Genomic DNA, 23,507 nt, shown 5'->3' with positions numbered 1-23,507 from the left:
ATTTTTTGAAAACGGATGATTTTTCAATGTAGACCTCTGAACACTCCTTGTCCCACCAAAGTGATGGAGGACGACGTCGGAAAGTGGTAGCAGGAACACGTTTCTTTTGAGCTTGAAGTGCGCTTTCGTAAATCAAACTCGATATAAAGTTATACTCTTCGAGTGGAGGAAGTTCATGCATTGAAACAAGTGCTTCAGATATTGTTTCTGCAAATTTTCTCCAGTCAATATTTTTCGTGAGGTCATACGCAATATCGACTGACTCACGAGAACCTGATTCATTGGCGATCGATAAAATTATTGGCAGGTGATCACTACCGTGGGGATCTTGGATTACCTTCCACGTGCAATCCAGGGATAACGAAGAAGAGCAAAATTATATGTCTAGCATAATTGCCCGTGCAGGAGGGTTGGCTATCCTAGTTGCTTCCCCTGTATTTAAAACTGTCATGTTGAAGTTGTCGCACAGATCATAAATCAACGTGGCACGGCTGTCATCGTAGTGTGACCCCCATGCTGTTCCATGGGAGTTGAGGTCACCTAAGATTAGCCGCGGCTCCGGCAATGCCTCGATGATATCAAAAAACTGATGGCGGCCGACCATGGTTTTTGGAGGAATATATATCGTGGCAATGCAGAAGTCTTTGCCATTGATTTGTGTCTGGCAAGCGACAACTTCAATGCCTGTCATCGATGGGAGAGTGACTCTATAGAAGGAGTGACATTTTTTGATCCCCAATAGTACGCCACCAAACGAGTCATTTCGATCGAGGCGAATAATGTTGAAATCGTGGAAATTCAGCTCGTCGGCTGAAGAAAGCCATGTTTCACAGAGGGAAAATACATCACAGTTAGAACTATGAACTAAAAATTTAAATTGATCTAGTTTAGGGATGATGCTTCTGCAATTCCACTGTATTACAGTGGTCAAATCCTTGACCTCTTGCACTGAATTAGGCATCGAGGGAAATGAACGCTGCTAAAAAACCACATTTTTCTTTCAAAAATGTTCTCACAATCGGAAGCAAACATAATACTATGCTTTTAAGAGGGTCATTTATATTTAAAGCATTGAGTTCGTGTGGCTAAGATCACGTGTGAAGGCATGGAGATCAATTTTGTTATAGTCTCGATACCAACGTTCTTCAGGCGGGAGTTTTTTGTTTTCAACACGCATAAGAAATCATGATCACTAATTCCAGCCATTGACGATTGATAACAATTGTTCACACTACTTAGGCAGTTCGGCTTTCGGATCCTAAAAAAACATTTCGCGGAATCACTGTTAACAAATATCTCATTGTTTTATTGTGTTACTTTTTTTCCAAAAAAAAACAGATAAAAAGTAAACAAAACGCATTTTCCTCCCATTACATTTTCTTGTCACTTAATATAAAGTGTGGAATTATTTTCTTCCACCTTTTTGTAATTTTAATTAGCACATGTGTAATTTATCTTTTTTTACCACTTCACATTCACTCAAAAAAAAAGCCGAATGGGTCTTACGTACAAATAAATCAAAATAAATCATATATAATTTTTATATTAGGAAATCACAACAACTATTAGTCATATATATATTCGTTAATATAGATGTATATTTTTATTATACTTATTGATGTGACGGGAGATCCCGTTGGTTTTTCTTCTCTTCTTCTCTCTAAATTTCTAGGGTTCTGTATTCTTTTAGAAAGAGTTAAACATTAGCTCGACTAATTTTGTTTCCGCATCTGTTCAAGAAATTGATGATTCCAAAACGAGTGTTCGAAAATGAAGTGTGTTTCATACTTAACGAAACGAATATACACGGGGTGAGAGTGATAGGTGGTCACTTATAATACAAGAAAACTTTCAAATGAATCAAATAAGGGAGAGGATTCATCGATGGGGTTATTCTTTCAGTTGCTTGTCGAAATTTGATTTCTCCTCATTATGTGTATAATATTATTATTATATTATTTCTGTACGAATACATGTCACAAATCCTAAGATAAACTGAAATGTTTCTCGTGCAACGAGCCTGTCGCTTGGAATATTCGAATATGGATAATTCCGTTACCAAAAAAAAACAATTTTCTACCGATTTAACGCCAATCAAAATCAGAACCGTTTGATGATGTGATAAATGGATTATCTTCATTATAGCTACATGTAAACTATTTTACCCTGCGTTCTGCAATCTTTTATAAAACAAGGCAAAATCTCCTAATAACATAACCTTCATACCTCTCTCTAAAATGGTGTTTTATTAGTGTAATGGTTTGACTACTTAATAGTTTTTTTCTCTATAAAAATTTTAGGAGCAAAAAATTCATATTCATCTTTCGAAGGAGATTTAGCAAAACCAAACTCCATTGCTCGAAATTGAACCATGTCTGTGTCAATGAATCAGTATAATTTTGCACTTTACTTAACTCTGTAAACTGATTACTTGGGAGTTATTCAAAACGAACATTACATCATATCAGCCAATCATTCAATCGCACTCACTCTCGCATATGAATATATCGGTACACTCAACTTAATCTGTTCAATGGAGAAATGAATGCGCAAGTATATTTATATTGTTTGTTTCTGTCCTAATAATTTCCGTTGCCTTTTTACAAATTGGGTGTGTGTGTGTGTGTATTATCCACACATATTTTACATACCTAATGCGGTTGCATTGATGTGGGTGAGACGATCATTGACGCGTTGCCACTTGTCTTCGCCCGTTTTGCCGCCGTAGTGGGAGATTTTTCACTTAACCGTTTCACTGCCGATGGCGATGGATTGGCACCGGTTCCACCAGCCGGAGATCCTTTCGCGGATTGTGGATCTGCAGGAGAAAACAAGAGAATGAAGATGTTATATTAGAAGATCCCAGTGGGGCCGAGAGCTAATGATCTCGTTACGTTACCTTGCAACCACCTAACTTGCGTGGCCGGTCCGTATCCCTTGTCGTTTCGTGCGGCTATACGGAAGATGATTGCCGGTTTAGAGGTGTAATCTACGTGCGCCGTCAGCAGCGACTGGTTGGGTACGGTGCACTGGTTATTGGGGCCACAATACACTCGCACAAAGGCAAGCTGCGCCGACTGGTTGGCCTTATCTTTTGCGTTCTGTGACTTCACGGCCAGATAGACAGAGTACTCGAGAATATCGCCCGTTGTCGACGGTGGAGGTTCCCACGATAGGTGCGCTCCCTCGGGTGATTTCGAGATCTTGATAGCGGAAGGTGCCCCCGGGAAGCCAGGCAAGCAGGTCTTGAACGGGGCAACATCACTCCACTCGCCCCGTCCACAGCTATTAATAGCTGCAACGCGGAATCGATAGGCACAACCGGGTTCCAAATTTATCCGCTTCAGTTTGCTCAAATCGGGCAAATTGTCAGCGCTCAACAAGTCTCCATCGTACAGAGAGTTCCACTCCTCGAAGTCCACGTAGTTGGCCACCGTGTGAGAGAGCCCCTTGAAGATTCCGACGGTGAACCATTTTTCCGATTCGTCCTTGATTTTAACGATCTTGTTCTGAAAAAAAAGTAATCGATACAGCGGATTAATAAATGGAATAAAGACATTTCCGGACACACGCTGCTTGACCGCTTATTCTTTCAACAGTAACCGTCAGGCGGCACAGGCTTACAGTTACAAGAGTTGATTTTTGTTCTCAATGATGTAAAAAACAGAACAGGAAAAATTGAAAATTAATTTTACAATTATTTGGCTCTCCTGAGCGTTCAGTTCGATGACGATTTTGATGTCGTGTTTTCGGCTTCCAACTTATTCACGCTCTACACAATTAATTTTTAACACATGTTTTGGCATCCCGATTTATTACATTAAATGAGCTTAAAAGTAACAGAAAATCTGCTACTCTCCCATACTGGTATAGCATTTGTATAATATTTATGCTATAGCAATATAAAAGCAATATGAGAGAGCGAAACAAGAGGCTCATTGCAAATAGGCACGCATTAAAGCTTTTCGCATACTTTGCCACATACACGGCCCAGACCGACCAAAAATTATATAGACTCACGTTTATGCTCTCCTTTTTACTTTTAGAAAACACTTTACAACTTCATTTTATAATGAGGTCTAATATTTATGCAACAGCACCAGTAACTACAAGGTCAAAAAGTATCGTGACTTTCGAATTTACGTGGGTTACGTATATTCGATTCTAGATTTTTTATGGTATAAAGTTTAAAGCCTCTTCAAAACAAAGAACGGAACGGAATTGTGGCATTATGTTGGTACTTATGTCTCTCACTTGTGCTGACAAGTACGGCTACCTACCTTGAATGTTTAGTTAATTTTTGACAACTGCTTTTCTTACACGTGTTCTGGTTCATCTCCGATTTTTGCCTATTGCAAAAATGGATCAAAGAATAAATATCAATTTTTAAGTGAAAACAAAACTAAGTGCGCTAACACATTCCGATTGTTGATTGTGACATCTGGTTTGGTTCAATCCCCGTTGGCATCGTTTGGACTTTTTTGGGTACAATCCCTAGCTGACGCTAATATTTTGCATAGGGTATATTGTCGTGCAAATTAACATTGCGTAGCAAGTTACGAATGAAAAATCGAGATAACTATTTTTATTGGCACCCAAAACCACACTTTTCGTTTCGAATTCCAAAAAAAAACTAAGTCCCAAAGTGCCGATTTTTGACAAAAAAAATGTTTCGAGATGACACTACATCTCGAAGTTTCATGCCATTTTAAGACATTTGACATCAAAAAAAATTTCTAAAAAACCCCGATTTTCTTGGGTGACTTGAGACTCCCCCCTTGGGTGATTCTTCGATTTTCAAAAAAACTCAAACTCTGACCGCTTCCCGCCACTCTCTTTTAAGTCCGATTGAACTGAAATTTGGCATAGGGTGTTTTTTTTGAAGTGGTGCACTTTGAAGGCACGGAGCCCGAATCTTTCCGTACGCGCTTTCAAAAAGGCTAAGATACCTTCATACCACGTTGAAATATTGAAGAAATGAACTGGTTATAAGTCGTTTAAGGTAGATAAAACTACGAGCCGGGACGGTTACGAGACACGAGTGCAAGAATATGAGCACAGGATCTATTTGACACGAAGCTAACGCGCAATATGATTCATGGATGGTGAAACCAACGTAAAAACTGATTAACTCAGCTCGCTAGACCTGAATTTCACAACGCATTAAAACCGTGGCAAGGTCAGCGAAATAAAAAAATATTTTTTTTACTTCAAATTTCTGTAGTTTAGGCATTCAAGAATATACCCTAGAAAGGACTTATTAAAAATCCTATTATTTACCGAGTTAGAGCCATTTTAGTGATGCGGTATCTCTTGGTACGGCCATAACAATTAACTTCAAACGCGTTTTTCTTGAAACTAGTTACCAAACCGATTTATGTCGAATTTATATGAATACAATCTGCGGGCATCTATCATCTATCGCATGAACGTCTAATAAAGTATATTTTTTAAATTTCACTATTTTTAAAAAATAGAGAAACGTAAGAAAAAACGTTTTAAACCGGATTTTGTTTTTCAAACGACCGCCATTTTGTCAAAAGACATGTTTTTGGCTTGTCCGAGGTTCATGCGATAGCGGCATCTTTACTGATTCACAATCTGTTCGATTTTTTTTTTAGATAACCAGAAGGGCTGAAATCGTGTACGCCGTGGCACAACTTTTTTTCGAATCCTCTCACTTTATCAGCTCTTAACTATTCTAGTTATGAATATTTTTTTTCGTCCATTTTTTGTTTTATTGTTAAAAGATAGCTGAAAAAAAAAACTATATAATGGATAGTAAAAATATTCTTTGTTTGATTTTTACGGAGCTCGAAAGAATAAAAAGTTGCCAAAGTTCGCTAAAAAATGCATGACCTGGCAGACCATATGGTCGGTGTTCAGTCAGACCGGACCAAGAAACAAAATAAGAAAAAATGAATTAATAGAAGCAAACAATCTAGAATTCCTTAACCTACATTCTACTTTTATCAGACCACACTTATGTTGCAAACAGCCAGGTTTATGGCATAAATTTATTTTGACTTATCAGCAAAAATTGATAATAGTATGCAGTCAGAGTGGACCAATTGTATACAACAATGGCAATTATAGAGAAGCCATGTTTTTCTGACAACCAGAAAATGAAAGGGATTTCAAATGAATGTTAGATTTCTGAGCATCAGCAGATTCTTCCCTCTGTCCTTCAGTGAACATGAAGAAGTAAATCATATTGAAACACAATGTATAAACTTTTCAGACAATTCGAAGTTGTTGAAAAGTTGATTGAATATATTACAGTAATCGTTCGCTAACTAGTCCTGGTTTAACTGGGCGAGCGTTAACTGGTCCTAGGACCAGTTAAAAAGAAGAATTTCGTAATTTCGCAATATTCAAATGGACGATTTGCTATGAGGGACATTCGAATGTAATTTGAAATGTTATGAAAATAGACATTAATTTCGCATGACAAAAACATTGACTAAATTACAGAAAAATAATTTCCTCAAATTATATTTTGTTGTCGCACTCAATGCGAAACTTCCATTGGAAACCTTTTTTATCCAATTTCATGATCAACGCGAGTCAAGCAATTGCTTGACATTGAAGTTCATCTCGATTTCATTTGACGTTTTACATGCCGGACCAGTTAAAACGCGAATGTCGATAACTGGTCTTCCCTTTTCGCCCAGTTAGCGAATGTTTACGAATGTTATTATATTTTGTTCAGTCAGAGAGTAAAATAAAATAATTAAATTTAATTGAATAACTTAACTTTAACTTCAATAAACTTTAATTAAATGACTAACCTTTTCATGGTCGATTTCAGATCCAACCGTGGTTTTTCATTGACTGCAAGTACTTTATTTGCAATTAAGCTAACCCGTTTGTCATTCAAACCTATTTTTCCGAAAATCCAGAATTGTACTTTAAAGCACATACTAATCGATTAATTTTGGTAAGTAAAATACTGTTTCAAGCCATAAAACCGATTTGTTTTATTATATAGGTTTAGTGAAGGAAACTTTACTGAATGAATGATATGATTTAATCATCAAATTGTTCAGACATAGTAGAACAAGTTAGGGACTGTTATGCCTAGAATATCAACATGGAACAATTGAACTTGATGTTGTTTTTTGATATACTGGGAATAAACAATAAGTTTTTATTTATGTTTTCCTGAAAGATTATTCATAAAAACATCGTTTTATGAAGAAATGAGTGATCTGCAACACCTTCGCAGAATATAAATCACATTGTTATTAGGCATTCGCTAACAAGGTGTACACGTATTCTGTTAAACTTTTTCTTATTTGTTTGAGAGTTGGTTCGTTCTTCCAAACCAGAAATGAGTGCATAAGCCCTGCTGAAAGTGTGACTTGAAATTCTTGCACTTGAACCGATTTATTCGATATGGATCTACAAAAAATACATGGTGGGACAGTTATGAATAGAATATCAATTGAGCTTGATGTTGTTTTTTTTTTAAAGCCGAGAACAAACTGTAAGTTGTTTTGTGTTTTTCCGTAAGATCATGCATAATTACAACGTTACAACGAAAAGTGAAAATCGTCAAAAAGTAATATGGGACAACTAGGCGTAGAACGGCAATACACAACTTCAAACTTTGAGTTCGATTTACTCGAAATCATAATTATGTTACTTAGTCCGGTCTGACTGAACACCGACCATATGTAGATGTGGACTAAAGAGCATAAAAAAAACAAACAAACTAGAACTTCGTCCGATCGAAATATAATCGTGAGCCAAAACTATTTCTTTGGGAAAAAGGAAATGTAAAAAAATGATAAAAAGTTAGCCAACTCACCTCTTCCTTTTCATCCTTGTTTTTAGCACCGCCTCGGAATGATTTCGCCGCAGTTGACATTTTACTAGGAGATGTTGTTGTACTACCTTGGATCGTGGTTACAACCGTAGGAACCGCAGCCGGAGACACGGTCGCGCTTGTTCCATTACTAGTGCTCAGAATATTTGCCGGTGGATTGACCGGCGATTGGAGCAGTGGCGAAGACAGCGTGAACTGCTTCGAACTGGCATCAAAGAATTTGATCGTTGTGGTTGTTGGATGCTGCTGCTGTTGCTGTAATTGATTGGATGCTGCAACGATGGTCATTGTTGTAGATGGTGACGATGACGCAGCTGCTGCAGCTGTGGGAGTCGTTGTATTCATCAAGTCTGAAAGTACGGACGTGGCTGAGGCTGCAGCCTCCGCCAGGGCATCCAAGTGGCCACCAGCACCGGCGTTGTTGGAACTGTTTGTGGAATCTTCCGATTTTACCATGGCACCATCCGTTATTGTCGATATGACACTATGGCTTAGATCGTTTCCCCCGGTCGGTTTGAACGTTATCATCTGAGAGTCACTCGAGAGAGAGCGTGCAAAGCTCTCAAGCGTACCGCTCGATTGGAGTAGCCCTGTGTTTAGTTGACTGGAAAGAAAAACGAAGTTTTTTTGTGTAAAACGTTTCACCTAATTTCAACGACGATTTGATAGAATACAGTTTTCCTCAACACTCACATAATGTTATCCCCGCCAGATCCAGCAGCGGCAAGTAGGTCAGCATTTTGCAGCGACAATAGCTCTCCGCTCTTGATTGTGGTGAGGATATTGGCGGCCTCGGTTTCCGACGCAGTAGGGGCGTTATTTACACAACTAACCACTATTGGCGTCGTTGTGGCACTCCCGTGTGAAATGGTAGCTGACGTTAGACCTGGTGACGAATCCATACTCGCACCTTTATCGGCTTTAGGTGTATCATGCAACCGCGAGGACATTGCACTTCCGTCCGATTGTTCGCCAAAAGACATCTGTAGAAATAAGGAGAAAAATTCTATGAACGTGCAGTGGATTTTTTTAATCGTTTATCTTTAAGCGCTCAGTTACATCAGTTTACTCTATAAATTTGAAAAAAATCATTTTTCTTCTTCATATTTCTGAAAATTAGGCCATTCCAGAATATACTATAGAAAGAACTTTCCGAAAATCCCATTATTTACCGAGTTGTAACCATTTTAATGATGCGGTATCCAACGTTGGAACGATCTCCGATGGATGATAATCTGGAATCCCATGGATATCCTGCTTCATGGACAGATTAAAATGCACAGAACAATTGATGTGGTCAGCAAAACGAACACGATGGGGAATAAACGAAAAAGGATCAACCTGCATGGATATGAATTCATGAAATGAGCTCATGAATCTAGATTGATTTTTTATTATACGCAGAAAGTTTTTTTTTTTTGTTGGGATTTTATACTCTGATACCTAAAATGTGCCCTAAGTACATTTGAAATCGAACTAAACCCCAAGATTCTTGAATGACTGAAATTATATTCCTCCAAAGCAGGTAAACCATCTCTGGAGTTGATGATCACATCAATCATGTCCGCATATTGTTTCCAGTCATTGTGTCTTTTGAGGTCATATGCCATGTTTATTGATTCAGAAGAATTGAACCCATTGGTGATAGAAATTGTGATTGGTAAATGATAGGATCCTGGATTACATTTTACTTGCAATCTAACGATAGTTAGTTCAAGCAAAGCAAGAGGAAAAGAGCACTTGGGTTAGCAGGAGGTTTAGGTACATGTGTTGTTTCCCCAGTGTTTATATTGTCATACTGTTATATTGAAGCTGTTGCAAATGTCATATATCAACAATGAACGGTTGTCTCCGTACTGTTCCCCGAGGCGATTCCGTGAGAGTTGAAGTTAACTCTCGGAGGCCAATACAAACTGACAATACAGATGGCCTCTGACAGATGGTTTACATGACAAGCAACAGCTTCGATTTTTTTTTGGATGGTGGAATTCGAAAAAATGAGTGGCACTTATTGATCCTCAATCCTTTCGTATCGGTCATCTCGGTGCAATCATCTCGCGAAGAAAGCCAAGTTTCGGACAGAGCAAAAACATCACAATTAATTAGTTATAAATTTGAACGAATCCGTGAAAATTTGATCCACAAGGTCAGACAACTTTGTAAATCCCGATTAGAAAATTGTACTTGACGGACAAACAGGGACAGTTGGGGTTTTTGGTGTCCCCTATAGCGCTGGGTCGTTCGAAAGTGAACTATTCCCACGAAAGCCAGAAGGAACCTGATTTTGCTTTTCCGCTGCATTAAATTTTTTACGCGAGCTAACAGGGAATATCACTGGAGGGACTTGTTCTTGAAGTTTGGGAGTGGTCACATTTTTGCGCTGTGGTTTACCTTGGATGTACTGTGAAATTGATAAGGATATTTGTTTTTTTAGTTTTTGGTAAATAAACTATGTAATACTATATAGAACTACATACGATTATATAGAAAGCAAAAATGACTCACATTATTCGTGGTTTCCGCTGACACATTCTTCCTGGATTGTTCATCCTCTCCACCAACACTTGGTAGCATTGATGCATCCTGCATAGAAACATCCGACGTGTCATTAGCCGAATGTGCTAGATTGGTTTCATCCTGCTGCTCCTGCTGAGACAGTTGGCTGGAATTAAGCTGCGCCGTTCCATCGTCACCGGCCAAAGCCAGAAGTTGTTGTTGAGGCTGCTGCTGCTCCTGATCGGAAATAAGCAACGAAGGTACTCCTCCTTCACCAGCCGCCATTGGCTCTTCCGATGGGGACTCTTCCTGATCTTGCTCCATCATTTCCCCAACACTTCCTTCCGCTTGCTGCTGAAGATCAGATCCATCAGCTTCCGCAGCAGCAAGAGCAACCGAATCGGCATCCGCTGCCAAATCACCCTGGCCCAGGACATCCTGTTCGTCACCTTCGTGCGATTCACCATCCGGATTTTGGTTTTCTATCGCGGCAGCTCCTCCGAACAAACCTAGCCGCACATAGCGTGGTGTCCCCCTCGATGCATCCTCCTCTTCTTCCTCGTCGGTGAACAACATATCATCGCAACCATCCAATTGTGGTATCGTGGGCCAACTTCTGGCTGGTTCACACTCATCTGATTCCATCTCCTCAATTCGTGCGCCACTATTCATTACTTCAGCTTCTCCGAAGGCCACATCTTCCTGCCATAGATCAAAGCAGCCATCCATCTGGTCTATTTGATCGCCATCGTTTTCGATAAGACCTGCTTCGGCGGCCAACGCAGCGAAGGCAGCGTCTGTGGAAACTTGTTCCTGCTGCTGCTGTTGCTGCTGCAGTTGTTGCTGCTGCAATTGTTGTTGTTGCTGTAGTTGCTGTTGTTGAAGTTGAATTTGCTGGAATTGTTGTTGAGTCACAATTCTTGTGGTTGTTTTCGTTGGTAACATAACTATCTTTTGCTGACCTGAGGTGCCACCTCCACCAACTCCACCAATGGTTGCCCCACCGGACGATGGAACAATTGTAACAGTTTTTTGACCCCCCGCTGACGGAGCAAGTTGAACCGTTACTGCTTTACCACCAATTGTGAGACCCTTCTGTTGCATATTGATAATTTGGTGGCCACTGATTTTCTGCCCGCCAGCTTGTAGCCCTCCAACGGGAACAGTAAACGTAATGGGTTTACCTCCCTGAACGGCGCGAAGTTTAATCGCTTGACCACCAGCTGCTCCTACAGTGCCAGCCTGAAGAACAGTTGTTGCCCCTCCAATACTGGTTGCTCTGGAAGTGCTGATCGTGTTGATTACCTGTGACGTCGACAGCGACACAAAATTGTTCGCTGAGGAGGTAACGGTTCCGCTGACCGTACGAATTCCCTGTGGTGTTGTGACCACTATCACTTGCTGATTACTTCTGATCTGCTGCCCGGCCTTATTCGTGATGACCAGGGTAGGTTTGCCGGCAACGTTAGTACCAACTTTTCCCACTTGTACAATGTTAGGATTTTTCATCAGAATCTGCTTGCCACCTATCGTTCCGGTAGATGACATTAGTTTCACTACGTTTCCACCGATAACAGCGGTCTTCTGACCTCCAACCGTTGCATGCTGCATAGTACCACTTCCACCGACGATGTTGGAAGTGACTATCTGCTGTTGCGTTTGGATGCCTCCCGCTCCCTTCTGAAGTACGTTCACCTTGGGTAACGTTTGTACCGTCATACCCTGACTTGTCTTCACCAGCGTAACAATTTGCGGCTGATTGACGGAATTGTTGATTCCCCCCGCGGCGTTACCGCCGGCGCCGCCCACAATTGTCAACGGTTTCTGTAGAATGATTTGCTTGCCTCCAATGGTGGCCGTTGTTGTTGTCGATCCCGAAGCGCTGACAATACGCTGCTGCTGCAGCTGCGTCCCAACAATGTTCTGGCCGCGAAGAACCGTTGCCGTTTGCTGGCCAGTGACATGTTGAATGTTTGCCGCGCTAACGTTACCCAATTGCTGCTGGGTAGCGATACGCACCTGCTGGCCGGTGGATGAGAGTACACGGATTGGTGTACCGGTGCCGGTCGCAATTTGCTGAGCATTTGAAATAGCGGTGGTCCCGCTGAGCACACGAATGGTCTGTGGCTGTTGGGTGATCTGGGTTTGAATCTGCGCTTGCTGCTGCTGCTGCACCGTTGGTTGAGATTGAACCTGTGTTTGGATAATCTGTGTCGGTTGCTGCTGCAGGATAGGAGAGGTAGGTGTTAGCAGCTTCTGCTGCTGCTGGATTGACTTCGGAGCCTGCACCTTGGTTACGATACGTTGCATCGGAGGCGACGTTATGCTGTGCACCGGTGACGATGGTACGGCAACTGCTACCGGTGTTGGTGATTGCAAACCGGTCGAATGATGAACTGGACTGCCTATTGCTTGAGTGGCGTTCTGAAGGATGTTTGGACTGGCACCACCGCCAACCGTGGCCAGTGGAGATCCCGCGTGTATGGCCATCGGTGATGAGGATAGGGCAATCGGGGAAGCGGCGGGCCTGCCCGGAAGTGTTTTGATTACTGTCGGAGGAAAAAAAAGAAAGAGATTGTGTTAGATAAAAATCATTGGTTGTCGCGCTTTCCACGGATAGGGAATCTTACTCGGCTGTTGCAGAAGTGGCTCGCCGGAGGTGAGCGCTGATGGAATACTGGAACTAGCTGGCGACATTGATCCTGACGCCGGTGACGATATGGATGGCACTGCGGAGCTGAGTGCCGGTGATGGCGGTGCGGCCACAATTGGAGTAATGTTGGGCACCGGTGTGGGTGTTGGTGTGACAGGTGGTGGTGGAGGTGGCTGAGGAATCTTCTGGACCTCGAGAATATAATACGCAGCCGAGGGAACCGCCGGCCAGCACAGTTCGAGCGAATGTGTGGAAGCACGAACAAGCTGAACACGGGATGCGGCTGTGGGGCGTTCCACCTCGAGGTACCACAGATCCTTGCAGCAAACCTAAAGATGCCGGCGGTGAAATGAAAAACAATTAACTGGTGTTTATAGTTCGTTAGGCTACGATTGTAAAGCATAACGAGCGCAAAACAAAGCAAAAACTGCAGCGAACGATTTCTGCAGAAACATTTTTCGAAAATAATAAAAATAATAAAATTAAAAGATACACAAAACACGCATAAGCTAATAGAGCTCTTAACTAAATTAAGAATCAGTGTGAATCTTATCTTAGTGGGATAATTAAAAAAAAGTGATGTATGATATTGAAGCATAAATTTGCGCAATTTTCATATGATTGCACCACCGTCTTCTCAAGATAATTACTGAATTGTCTAAATTTGGTTCATTTTTGGTGTTCGTGAGTGTCTAAGTGTCTCAAACCGAAACGAGCAATGGTTCAAAGTATTAATCATCGTTGACAGCTACATCCTCCCATCTCACTTTTTTTGGAATATTCCGAAAAAAAAATCTCTCAACCCAATTGGCAAAAAAGGCGAATCAAGTTTGGACTTAATCTTCGTTTTCCACGGAATATGCGAACGAACCGGCAACCCGCTGAATATGCGTTGCGGGTTGCGGGTTATGCGAATTCGTCGGGCGTTGTTTTGAAGAAAAATAATTTTGTCAAGTTTTTACTTGCAATCTCCCACGGCACAAGGTTTAAACCGTACTTGTTGGGTTTCGATATACCAGTCATAGCCAGTCTGAACCGTTCCGTATCTAAATTACGGAAGAATCATATCTGGCCTTCCTTCAAAAGAAACCTCGATCTAAACTTTTCGTATTCGAAATTAAGAAACTAAAGTATGTTTTTAGTTGTTCCTTTCACATTAGCCACTTAGGTTTTTCGATTGATTCATTCTAGCTTATCGTGTTGAATTAATATATTCTCATCTATATTTCTGTTTCATTTACTTTTGTTTTTGGAAATCAGGAACTCTTATTGGACTTATTGGACCACTACACCAGCCAATTACAAATGGTGGCTTGCACAACTGTTCGAAAAATAGGGACTATCCTGTGCCACCGAGAATACTGACGACCAGGTGGTAAGTACGAGGAAAACGATTGCTGACGATTATCAATACACGAAATTCGGATTTTTCTATTTTTTTCACAATAACAAAAGTTGCTTCACTCTCAATGCTGTAACTCACGAACCAATCGACCGAATCTGTTCCCAGGAGGTTTGCAATGTGTAAAATTCGAACATTCTTGAGCTTGGGTAGACTGTACAATTCGTAGTTGCTCTCCGTGATTGACCTGAACCAACCAAATAGCACAAAGAACACACAGAATGACGCTTGGGACCAGCAAATCATTCTCGTTGTGCAATTTTCGGTGATTCGAGCTATAAATGGTCAATAACGACGCCGGCCATGTCCTTACAGTCACCAGGGGAAGGGAAGGAATGTTAGTATGACATTCGCCGCCCGAAGGCCAGAAGGGTCGCCTCTATAGCGTGGTTCCCTAGCGTTTATCATGGAAGGGATAGTTGTTAGTGGGAATGGTTAAGTAAAATCAGGATTCACTGCATTAAGTGATGTAATTCTAAAAACGTGAACTCTCAACTATTAGGCGAAATGAGATTAGAAGAAAGTATACATTCTTATCGGACCGGTCATGCATTTCGTTATTCATCGTTCGTAGTACATAGATATGTTTCCTGACCTGAGAAGGTCATAACTCTTTTTTTTATTCAGAATTGAATAATTGAAGAATGAATTATTAAACAATTAAAGAATTAGAGAAGGAAGAATTACAAAATTACAACGTACATTACAATGATGTCACATGTCTACACACAAACTACCTGTCATGTTCAATTTATTTTATTTTATATTTTCTCCAAATGATTACTATATAATATTTAGAAGTGTATACACAATGCAGCAAAGTAGCAATTGAACACTTGTAATTTATTTTTGGATTTTTAGATTTCAAATTTTTAGATTTCGTGATTATTAAATTTATTTTTTAGATTTTTAGAGTTTAAATTTATTACATTTTCAGATTAATAGATCTTTAGATTTTTTAGATAATTTAGATTTTTATATTTTTGTATTTTTATATTTTTTTTAGATTTTCAGATTTTTCGATTTATAGCTTTGTAAATATTTAAATTTTTAGATTTTCAGTTTTTTATTCTTTTAGTTTTTTGGGTTTTTAAATTTAAAGATTTTTGTATCTTTAGATTTGTAAATTTTTAGATTTTTGTATTTTTTTCCTGAGAAGGAAAACCTACAAAGTTTATTGCTCTGGCTCCGTTTTCATCTATTATTTATGACACGTAGTTTTCATCGAAACCCAATCGCGACGTAGGAGAGATATCCTGAGAAGGTAACCGAGAGAACCCCAGACCGGAAATTTATATCGCTGATCACCGCGAATTTTCTTTATTGAACTCCAGTTGCGATGGCGGAGAGTTATATTTGGGAAACCTGAGAAGGTAACCGAGAGAACTCCCCCAAATGATCCGTACTGGCGATATATTCTGTTAGCGACGGTGGAACGGAATTGATGAATTGAAAATCAAAGAAATGAAGAACTAAAGAATTTAAGAATGAAGAGTTAATGTGATTAACACATTCAGGAAAAACATATTTACGGAATTAAGAAATTAAATTGGAGAATTGAAGAATTAAAATATTAAACAATTATGCAGCAAAAAAAATTATATAATGTATGTATACGAAAGAAATCAACCTTAGCTGACGCCACTGCGTGCTCGTGAATTATTCCTTTGGTTTCCGATTCTGTAACGCTCTCTTCTTCTCCACCTCCTCTGTCCACAGTTTCTCGCGGATTGTATATCTCTGTGTGATTCGCTGCGTACAAACAGGTTCTCCATATGAGAGAATGTATACAAAAAAACAACACCTCTGATGCAGCTTCCCGCTCAGTTCATCCCTGTCGATGATTCTTGCGGTGTGATACAGCCACAACGACATTATAATTTCGCACTTGACACAAAAAAAACGAACACTCATACGTTCTCATGCCCTATCTTCTCTATTCCAAAATATGCATACACATATACAAAATAATTGTGCTCCCGTGGCCGAGTGGTTAGCGTCATAACTAACATGCCGGGTGTTCGGGTTCGATTCCCGTTCTGGTCGGGGGAATTTTTCGTCAAAGAAATTTCCTCCGACTTGCACTGTGATCACGCGTATTCTAGAGCTTGCCACTCAGAATGCATTCAAGGCGTGTTATTTGGCATAGAAATCTCAACTAAGTACTAATAAAAAATGACGCAAGTAATACTACGTTAAGACGGCGAAGTTCCTCTAGGAACGTTAGTGCCATTGAAGAAGAAGAATATACAAAATAAACACGCGATGAAAAAAAAACGAACATGTCGTTACACGAACCGCGCGGACAACGGACGCGACCACACCAACATATTTACATGAATTATCCAGTGAATTGAAACAAATTCCACTGGATCCCGCTGTATCTAGACAGAAAGCACATGTTCACATTAAATTAACACATTTTTAACCGAAACGCCAAATAAACACCGACACTTGCTACGAGAAAAGATAGAGCAAAAACGAGCACGTCTAGTCCGCACCGATGCTCAACCCGAACCTTTCTCTGTGGAAAATCCGAACATTCTTGAAAAACAATACTCGGATATAACCTCGGAATGGCAGAGGGAGCAATTGGAACGATTGATGCTGACAGGACGATATGATCCAGTGCGAAGTGTGGACCCATTACGACTGTGCTGGTGTCACATCACATCAGTCGGGTACGACTACGGCCCGAAGTGTACGAACATACTGCTAGCGTACAAGGAGACTAAGGAGACTACTTCGATGCTTCAGGGAGCAGGAAGGATAATTCGAGAACTTCAGATCCGAATCGGGCTAAGAAATATTATCGGGACCAGTCTGGTGGAACCGCTGGAGCAGTTACACCAGAAGAAAAGTTTTGATAAAAGACCTATAAGAAGAATTAATCATCTGAGGATCATGGAGATCCTCGAAAAGGAGCATAAGAAAAAAAACTTAGAGAAGCAGTTGGCGGACGCACAGGAATTTCTATAACGGCGATCTCCGTGCACATCTCCAGGCACTGAAACTGGATTTGTCCCAACAATTCGTTGGAGCGGAGTAATTCGAAGAAGTCTGCTTCAGCCAAAAATAAAAAAAATGAAGGAGGCTGCCTTAACAGGATTTTACGCGGGGCATTTCCAAAGTTTTCCAGCCAGCTGTCTGTTAGGTACAAAATCAGCAAACCGATAGTGATATGTCAAACGGAAAGCCGAGTTTCGCTAGACCCACAAAGCTAAACGAGTCGTGATCGGACCAGGATAAAAGAAAGTCATCAATTCAAACCCGGTATCATTTACCAGAACCTTTCGGTTACACCGCCAGAGTGGTTAAGCAATTGTTGCAGAAGCCGAATCTGACAGCGGAGGAAGAAACAACCATCAGGAATATTCTCGCTAAGATGGGACGAGATCAACAGATCCCACGGAAATGCGTAGTCTGCGAACCGACGCAGAAAAAATTGGCAGCTAGAAAGGCTGCTTCTAAGAATCTTCTTACCTTCCGAGGAAACCCAAAGGGTTGGTCGCTTTTCCTAAACTGTTCAAAATATACGACAGCTGCATACGGTATTCCGCAAAACCGTTGGAAAGTTTAATGGAGAAAGCAAAGGTTCCGCGTATGGATAAGCTGGAGCCTTTTTTCTATTCCGGGAGATAAGCAGCTATCATCTTGAGGTGTCAATGATTACAGAGGTGACGAACTTCACAGGAGCGGAACAAGAAATGACACAGCAGACGGGGAAGTAAGTTCGAAGAAAAGAGAGTTTGTGAACACTCACAACTCTCAACCAAACCAGGCTAGTGAGTATCAAACGGATCCCTCTGTGACACTAAAGAGTGCGTAGTTTGCAATCGACCACAAAGTTGAAAATCGTTGAAAAGTGGAAAATTTGTGAATAATGTACCAACGATGCGCGATGCACGTTTAGAGAACGCTGTAGTGTGCCTAACCGTTCGAAGAGTTATCACTCTCTGCTGCACAGGGTAGAAGAATCGTCTGTCTATTTTTGGAACATTGCACACCTCCAGTCGCATCGATCTGTGATATTCAGCATAGTTCCTATCACGTTTTACTTCGGTGATATGGCCGACAGCTTTTTTCGACGAAGGAGTATAAACTAAGTTAATGAATTCAGGGACACGCAGAGCAACGAGTTTAAACAATGGAACTTCATCTTCATCAGTCTGAGCTCGGCGGTAGCGAAGACCGAACAATTTGGTGAAAAATAAAAGGTTTTGTGATGCTTTTAGTGAAAGGAGCACACAAATCGTCCGAAGTTCCCTGGAATGGTGGCTCACTACCTCATTGTTCAATCCTGTGCCGTGGCTATCCGACAGATGCTAAGATCCAGTTGTCCCCTGAGAGCCTCAAATGATTCCGATCGGTCGCCTAATGAACTTGGACTGTGTGCGGTGCAGTGTACGTACGAACTTGCGGGAAAGTCGTGCTCGACGTGGTGCGTAGTGACTTGGTGTTCGTGGTACTTTTAGAGGATATGCTGCAGTGTAAAAATCTGGTCCGTCGTCGAGCAACCGGGCATGAATCCGGCCTGATAACTTCCCACAAATCAGCTTACTATTGGCGATTGACGGCGAATGAGGATCTGAGATAGAATTTTGTAGGTACCATTGAGGATTGTGTTTCACGGTAGTTCTCCCAGTCCAGCTTGTCACCTTTTTATAGATGAGATCTTCTAGCTCCTTTGATGGTTGTTCTGTGTCCCAGATTCAGGCTATAAACCGGAGTATAGACTGCCGAGACCATCCTTAACAGCTGTTTTCTGATTCTTTAGCTGATTTATGTCCTCCTTAATTTCACTCATCGTTGATGGTGGCACGTCGTCGTTGTTCGCTGCACCGGTGTAACGCTCTTCAACGTTGTCTTGGTTTGCTGTCTGTGCGCTGTTCAGGTGTTCATCGTAGTGATGCCTCTACCTATCGATCACCTCGCGTTCGTTCGTCAAGATGTTCCCTTCTTTGTTCCTGAACATTTCGGTCCAGAGCCTTTATACGAGGTGTTAAATTTCTTAAAAAACGATTCTCGGAAGAGGTACAGCAATTCCATCTCCTCACAATCTTCCTCTCCTAGGCGGTGCCTTTTTCCCGAAAGAGATGTGTTTGCTGCCTTCGCTTCAGTCAATATTGTTCCACGTTTTGTCGAATCGCTGGCTGCAGCATAGCTGCGCGTGGTATCATGGTGAGCGCTGATGTCCTATGTTGTTGACAATCGACAGTTTAAAGCGCAGTTTGGCAATCACCAGATGTTGTCTGAGAAGTGCCAACCATCGATCGAAACGCGATCGATTTGTGTTTTCCTTTGTTGTAGTGAGCTCCAGTTATACCAGTATTGAAAGCTGTACTGAAAGAAGGTTTACGTATGACCATGCTCCCGGAGGCAGTGAAGTCGATGAATCTTAAGTAATTTATGTTGGATCGTGAATGGACGCTGAACCTTTTTAACCGTGTTAAACTCATCTGAACTCTGCATCTTCACATCAGTCAAAAACTATTCAGGACTGGTGCTGAAAAAAAAATATCAAAAGCATGGACAACTTCTTCTTCTTCTGATATCTTTTGTTTACGCCAGCCGGGTGCTATGATTGATGCTAGGATCGTTAGCAAAATCTCAAGCATAACTGTCAGTGGGATACCCAATTCATATGAAAACAAAGGGAAAATGTCAGTGGGATACCCGATATGTTGGCTCCTGTCAGTTCAATGGGGGTTCTCTAAAGACGTCACCTACCTGGTTTACACAGACTTCAAATTATACGATTCATTCGTCTTCGAACTTCTTTGAGTTCTGTTGATTTTTGAATGGAATACCATGCGACTTACTATGGATAATTTCCATAGACGTTTGCTAAACATATGAGACGAAATGTTATTAGCGAAACGAGTTTGTACAGGGGAGAAATCAGAGAAATGATATTCCCTTTATTGAGCGTGAAGAGAGAGCAGCAATATTTTCAACCGTCACTACCATCAGAAGAGAACGACCTGCGTTTACATATTCCTCTGAACAATATTTTGGTCATTGTCATAATAATCTACAACAAAGAACAAGTAAATAGAACTCTTCAAATTACAACCTACTCGAGATATAAAATTTCCAAAATTGGAGCGTTTGTTTAGGAAAAATTAAGAAATTAAATTTAGGATAAATGATCAACTTTCTAAGTCATTATGGAAATTTTATTTCAATTACAAAATATTCTAACTTTCACACCTGAGTCCAATGATGAGCAACACAACAATGGAATTTAAAAATCTAACTTTTGACTTTGAAGTCATCGTACAGATCACCATGATTAGAAAAACAAATCAGCATTCGCTAGCCACAGTGTCTCGCTATTGATCGCTTTCAAAAATATATTGCACCAAGGCTTCTTAACGTGACAATTGCCAAAGAAACAACAGGTGCTCGAAGAAGGGTGCAGAGACTATAATCCAATATAGTCAAACACAACCAAAAACAAAAAAAAATATTGGAGATTTTTTCACACCGATAACTTAATTGTAGGAAAAAGAGCTCACCCTGACCTGGTTGTTCCAGGCCTTCCTGTAGCCATCGCGTCCGGACCAGATATAGAGCCGGGTGTGAATTCCAACGGCACAGTGGCCAGCACGCGCCCGTGGCATGTTGTCCTCTTCGGTGTCGAGGTCCAGTTCTTCCCATGTCATGGATTCTGTGTAGTATAAAACAAAACAAAAAAAATCTCAATCATTCAAATAAAATTGGTTCTCACAAGACTCACCGAGATTCAAACAGGCAAGCGTGTTGGTACATTTCCATTCCTTCTCGTGCTTCTCCACCTTAACGTCTTCCATGACGAGTGGAACCCACCCACCGAATACGTACATCCGGTTACCGATGAGTGTGGAGCTGTGTAGTGACCGGGGTAGCGGAAGTGGCCCGCTGGTTCTCGGTCGCGTCCAAGACATGGTGTCCGTGTCTAGCAACCACAGATCACCTAACCGACATCCCGACATGCCACCATATATCACCAGCCAGTATTTTTTCATTTTCTTATCATACCAAGACACAGCGGTATGCGACTCCCGTGGCGGTGGACTCTCGCCGAAAGTCGTCGGTAACTCCCACTGCAACTGATTGTTCTTGATCTCGAGGATGTACAAATCGTTCAGATATTTGGGGATGTTATTCTTCGGGTCGTCGCTCTCGTTGGCAAGACCTCCGAACAGGTAAATCTTGTCCCCCACCAGCGTAAAACTGTGTCCTAAACGTCGACACGGTGGCAGCCCAGACTCTGGTGGTTTCGGCTTGAGTTTCTTCCATTCCCACTTGGTGGCCTGAAGTTCATACAACTCATTCGAGTACTTCCCATACTCGACCATGCCACCGAACACGAGAATGCGGGTCCCATCCACGACAAATCCATAGGCAGCGCATCCCGGCGGGACGTCTCCTTTGGTGGCCGGTACGTACCACTGGTTGGTGGCTAGAAAAAAAATGGTAAAATATACAAACACAATATTAGGAATAAAAATTCAATAATTTCCCTAACGAGAATCGAGAATTTTAGTCGTAAAATCAGTTGATGTGTTCGCTCTCGATTCATGTTTTAATGCAATGCACTCGAGGACCAAGCCCACCACTGAATAATGGTAGACGATCCGAATGCTAATAAAAGGCTTAGAATACTTCATCATTTGGTTTGTATTTGGAAATCGTGTAAATGACGGTGACGTTATGCAAAATTTTTCCTTGGGCCTTGTGGTGTATCCACTTCACGTTCAGTGTAAATCCTTTTCCAATTTTTTAACCTCTTTATTCCAGGTATGAAGGTATGTACAGACGGTTAAAAAATTCCTATCATAACAATTAAGTAACATGGTAGGTACCGTTCTGAATCATATTTCGGACGCTTAAGGCATATGATGCAGAAAACAGATCTAAGCTTTATGCACAGGTATTATTTGGTTGATATTTTCGATGAATTAGTTCAATATGCTTATAAGCTTTCTACTTTGGTACCTATTCGATTGAAAACATAAAAAAATCATCGAATAAAATGCTTTTCAAATGAAGCGAATAAGAATCAAACTTCGGACACTAAATCAAAATTCGGACAGATTAAATTCAAATTTCGGACACTTTATTTTGTATTTTTTTGGACGAAAATGACATTACACTTGATTATATTTTACAATCAACTGCGAAACACTTACCAAGCAATCACAGTAAACTGTTAACGATGATGAGAACTGATGAAACACGGGAGAAATTTGAATATTTATGAACGGGTAAATTCTACGATGAAGAGTAGTGTTGTGAGATTTTTGCCGATTGTGTTATAATTCAAATGTAGTTTTCATATGAAATGATAGTGAAACCAAGGGATTACTTTAAAGAAGCAATTGTGATATTATTTTTTTAGTTATATCATCAGTGCATTAAGAATTTCAAGATATTAGAACAAAGTGTCCGAAAGATGATTCAGAACGGTATACAAATAATTTCATCATAACTTACATTTAGTATTTTACTCAGAATTTACAATATATTATTTTCTTTTCAGCTAATCCTATTTTTCTTTTCAGGTTTTTTCTCCAGCAATCGTTTTCTTTCCAGGTTTTTCCAATCAATAGCTTACTTTTCAGCAATTCACCTTCAATGCTTTGTTTACACCTATCTGACAGATCGCCCCTTTCTAGTTTCCTTCAAGGCGCCTCTATATATAGCAGGTGAAACAATCATATGAAATGCACTTTCAGCCATATTGAAATTGCTGTCGGTATTGTTTACAAACAGTATCAGAACGCTGCCGGCGGCTCTCTACAAACTGCTACGACGCTTATTTGAACGATGCCTACTATGTTCGGCTTCTGCGAATTTATGTGAAAAAGAAGGGATGATTTTGTTGAATTTCATTCTCATTCACACGCTCTCGCATGTGAAAATGCAAAAATAGCGTATCCTAGCAATAACAAAACAAACAAACATCAGAGTGACACAGTCGTAACAGGCCTAGAACGGAATATTCCAGAGTTACTACCCCTGTTCTAGATGCCTAACACGATCAAAACTAAAGAGTTGTAGATGCTTTTACTATTTAGGCAAACTGAGCCGGGGGTACACAAGATTAAAAAGATAGACAAATTTTTGGCCAACTTTGA

General features: G+C 40.7%; 1 protein-coding gene across 3 annotated transcripts in view; it reads right to left on the bottom strand.

Annotated features, from left to right (window-relative positions):
• Positions 1 to 1,279: 1,279 nt before the first annotated feature.
• LOC129765248 (host cell factor) overlaps positions 1,280 to 23,507 on the bottom strand; it is a 36,826-nt gene continuing 14,598 nt past the window's right edge. For 2 of the 3 annotated variants that reach the window (XM_055765351.1, XM_055765352.1), the window contains exons 3-10: positions 21,125 to 21,829; positions 20,904 to 21,055; positions 12,958 to 13,309; positions 10,337 to 12,876; positions 8,525 to 8,814; positions 7,814 to 8,435; positions 2,900 to 3,509; positions 1,280 to 2,818 (exon numbers count right to left, since the gene is read on the bottom strand). In XM_055765351.1, coding sequence (XP_055621326.1) covers positions 2,652 to 2,818; positions 2,900 to 3,509; positions 7,814 to 8,435; positions 8,525 to 8,814; positions 10,337 to 12,876; positions 12,958 to 13,309; positions 20,904 to 21,055; positions 21,125 to 21,829 — 5,438 coding nt within the window. In that variant the 3' untranslated portion in view covers positions 1,280 to 2,651. The remainder of the gene's footprint in view (positions 2,819 to 2,899; positions 3,510 to 7,813; positions 8,436 to 8,524; positions 8,815 to 10,336; positions 12,877 to 12,957; positions 13,310 to 20,903; positions 21,056 to 21,124; positions 21,830 to 23,507) is intronic. The other variant, XM_055765353.1, reaches the window with a different exon arrangement.

The sequence above is a fragment of the Toxorhynchites rutilus genome, chromosome 2, assembly GCF_029784135.1.
Source record: "Toxorhynchites rutilus septentrionalis strain SRP chromosome 2, ASM2978413v1, whole genome shotgun sequence".
Lineage (NCBI taxonomy): Eukaryota > Metazoa > Arthropoda > Insecta > Diptera > Culicidae > Toxorhynchites > Toxorhynchites rutilus.
This window is presented reverse-complemented; position numbering and strand designations above follow the sequence as displayed.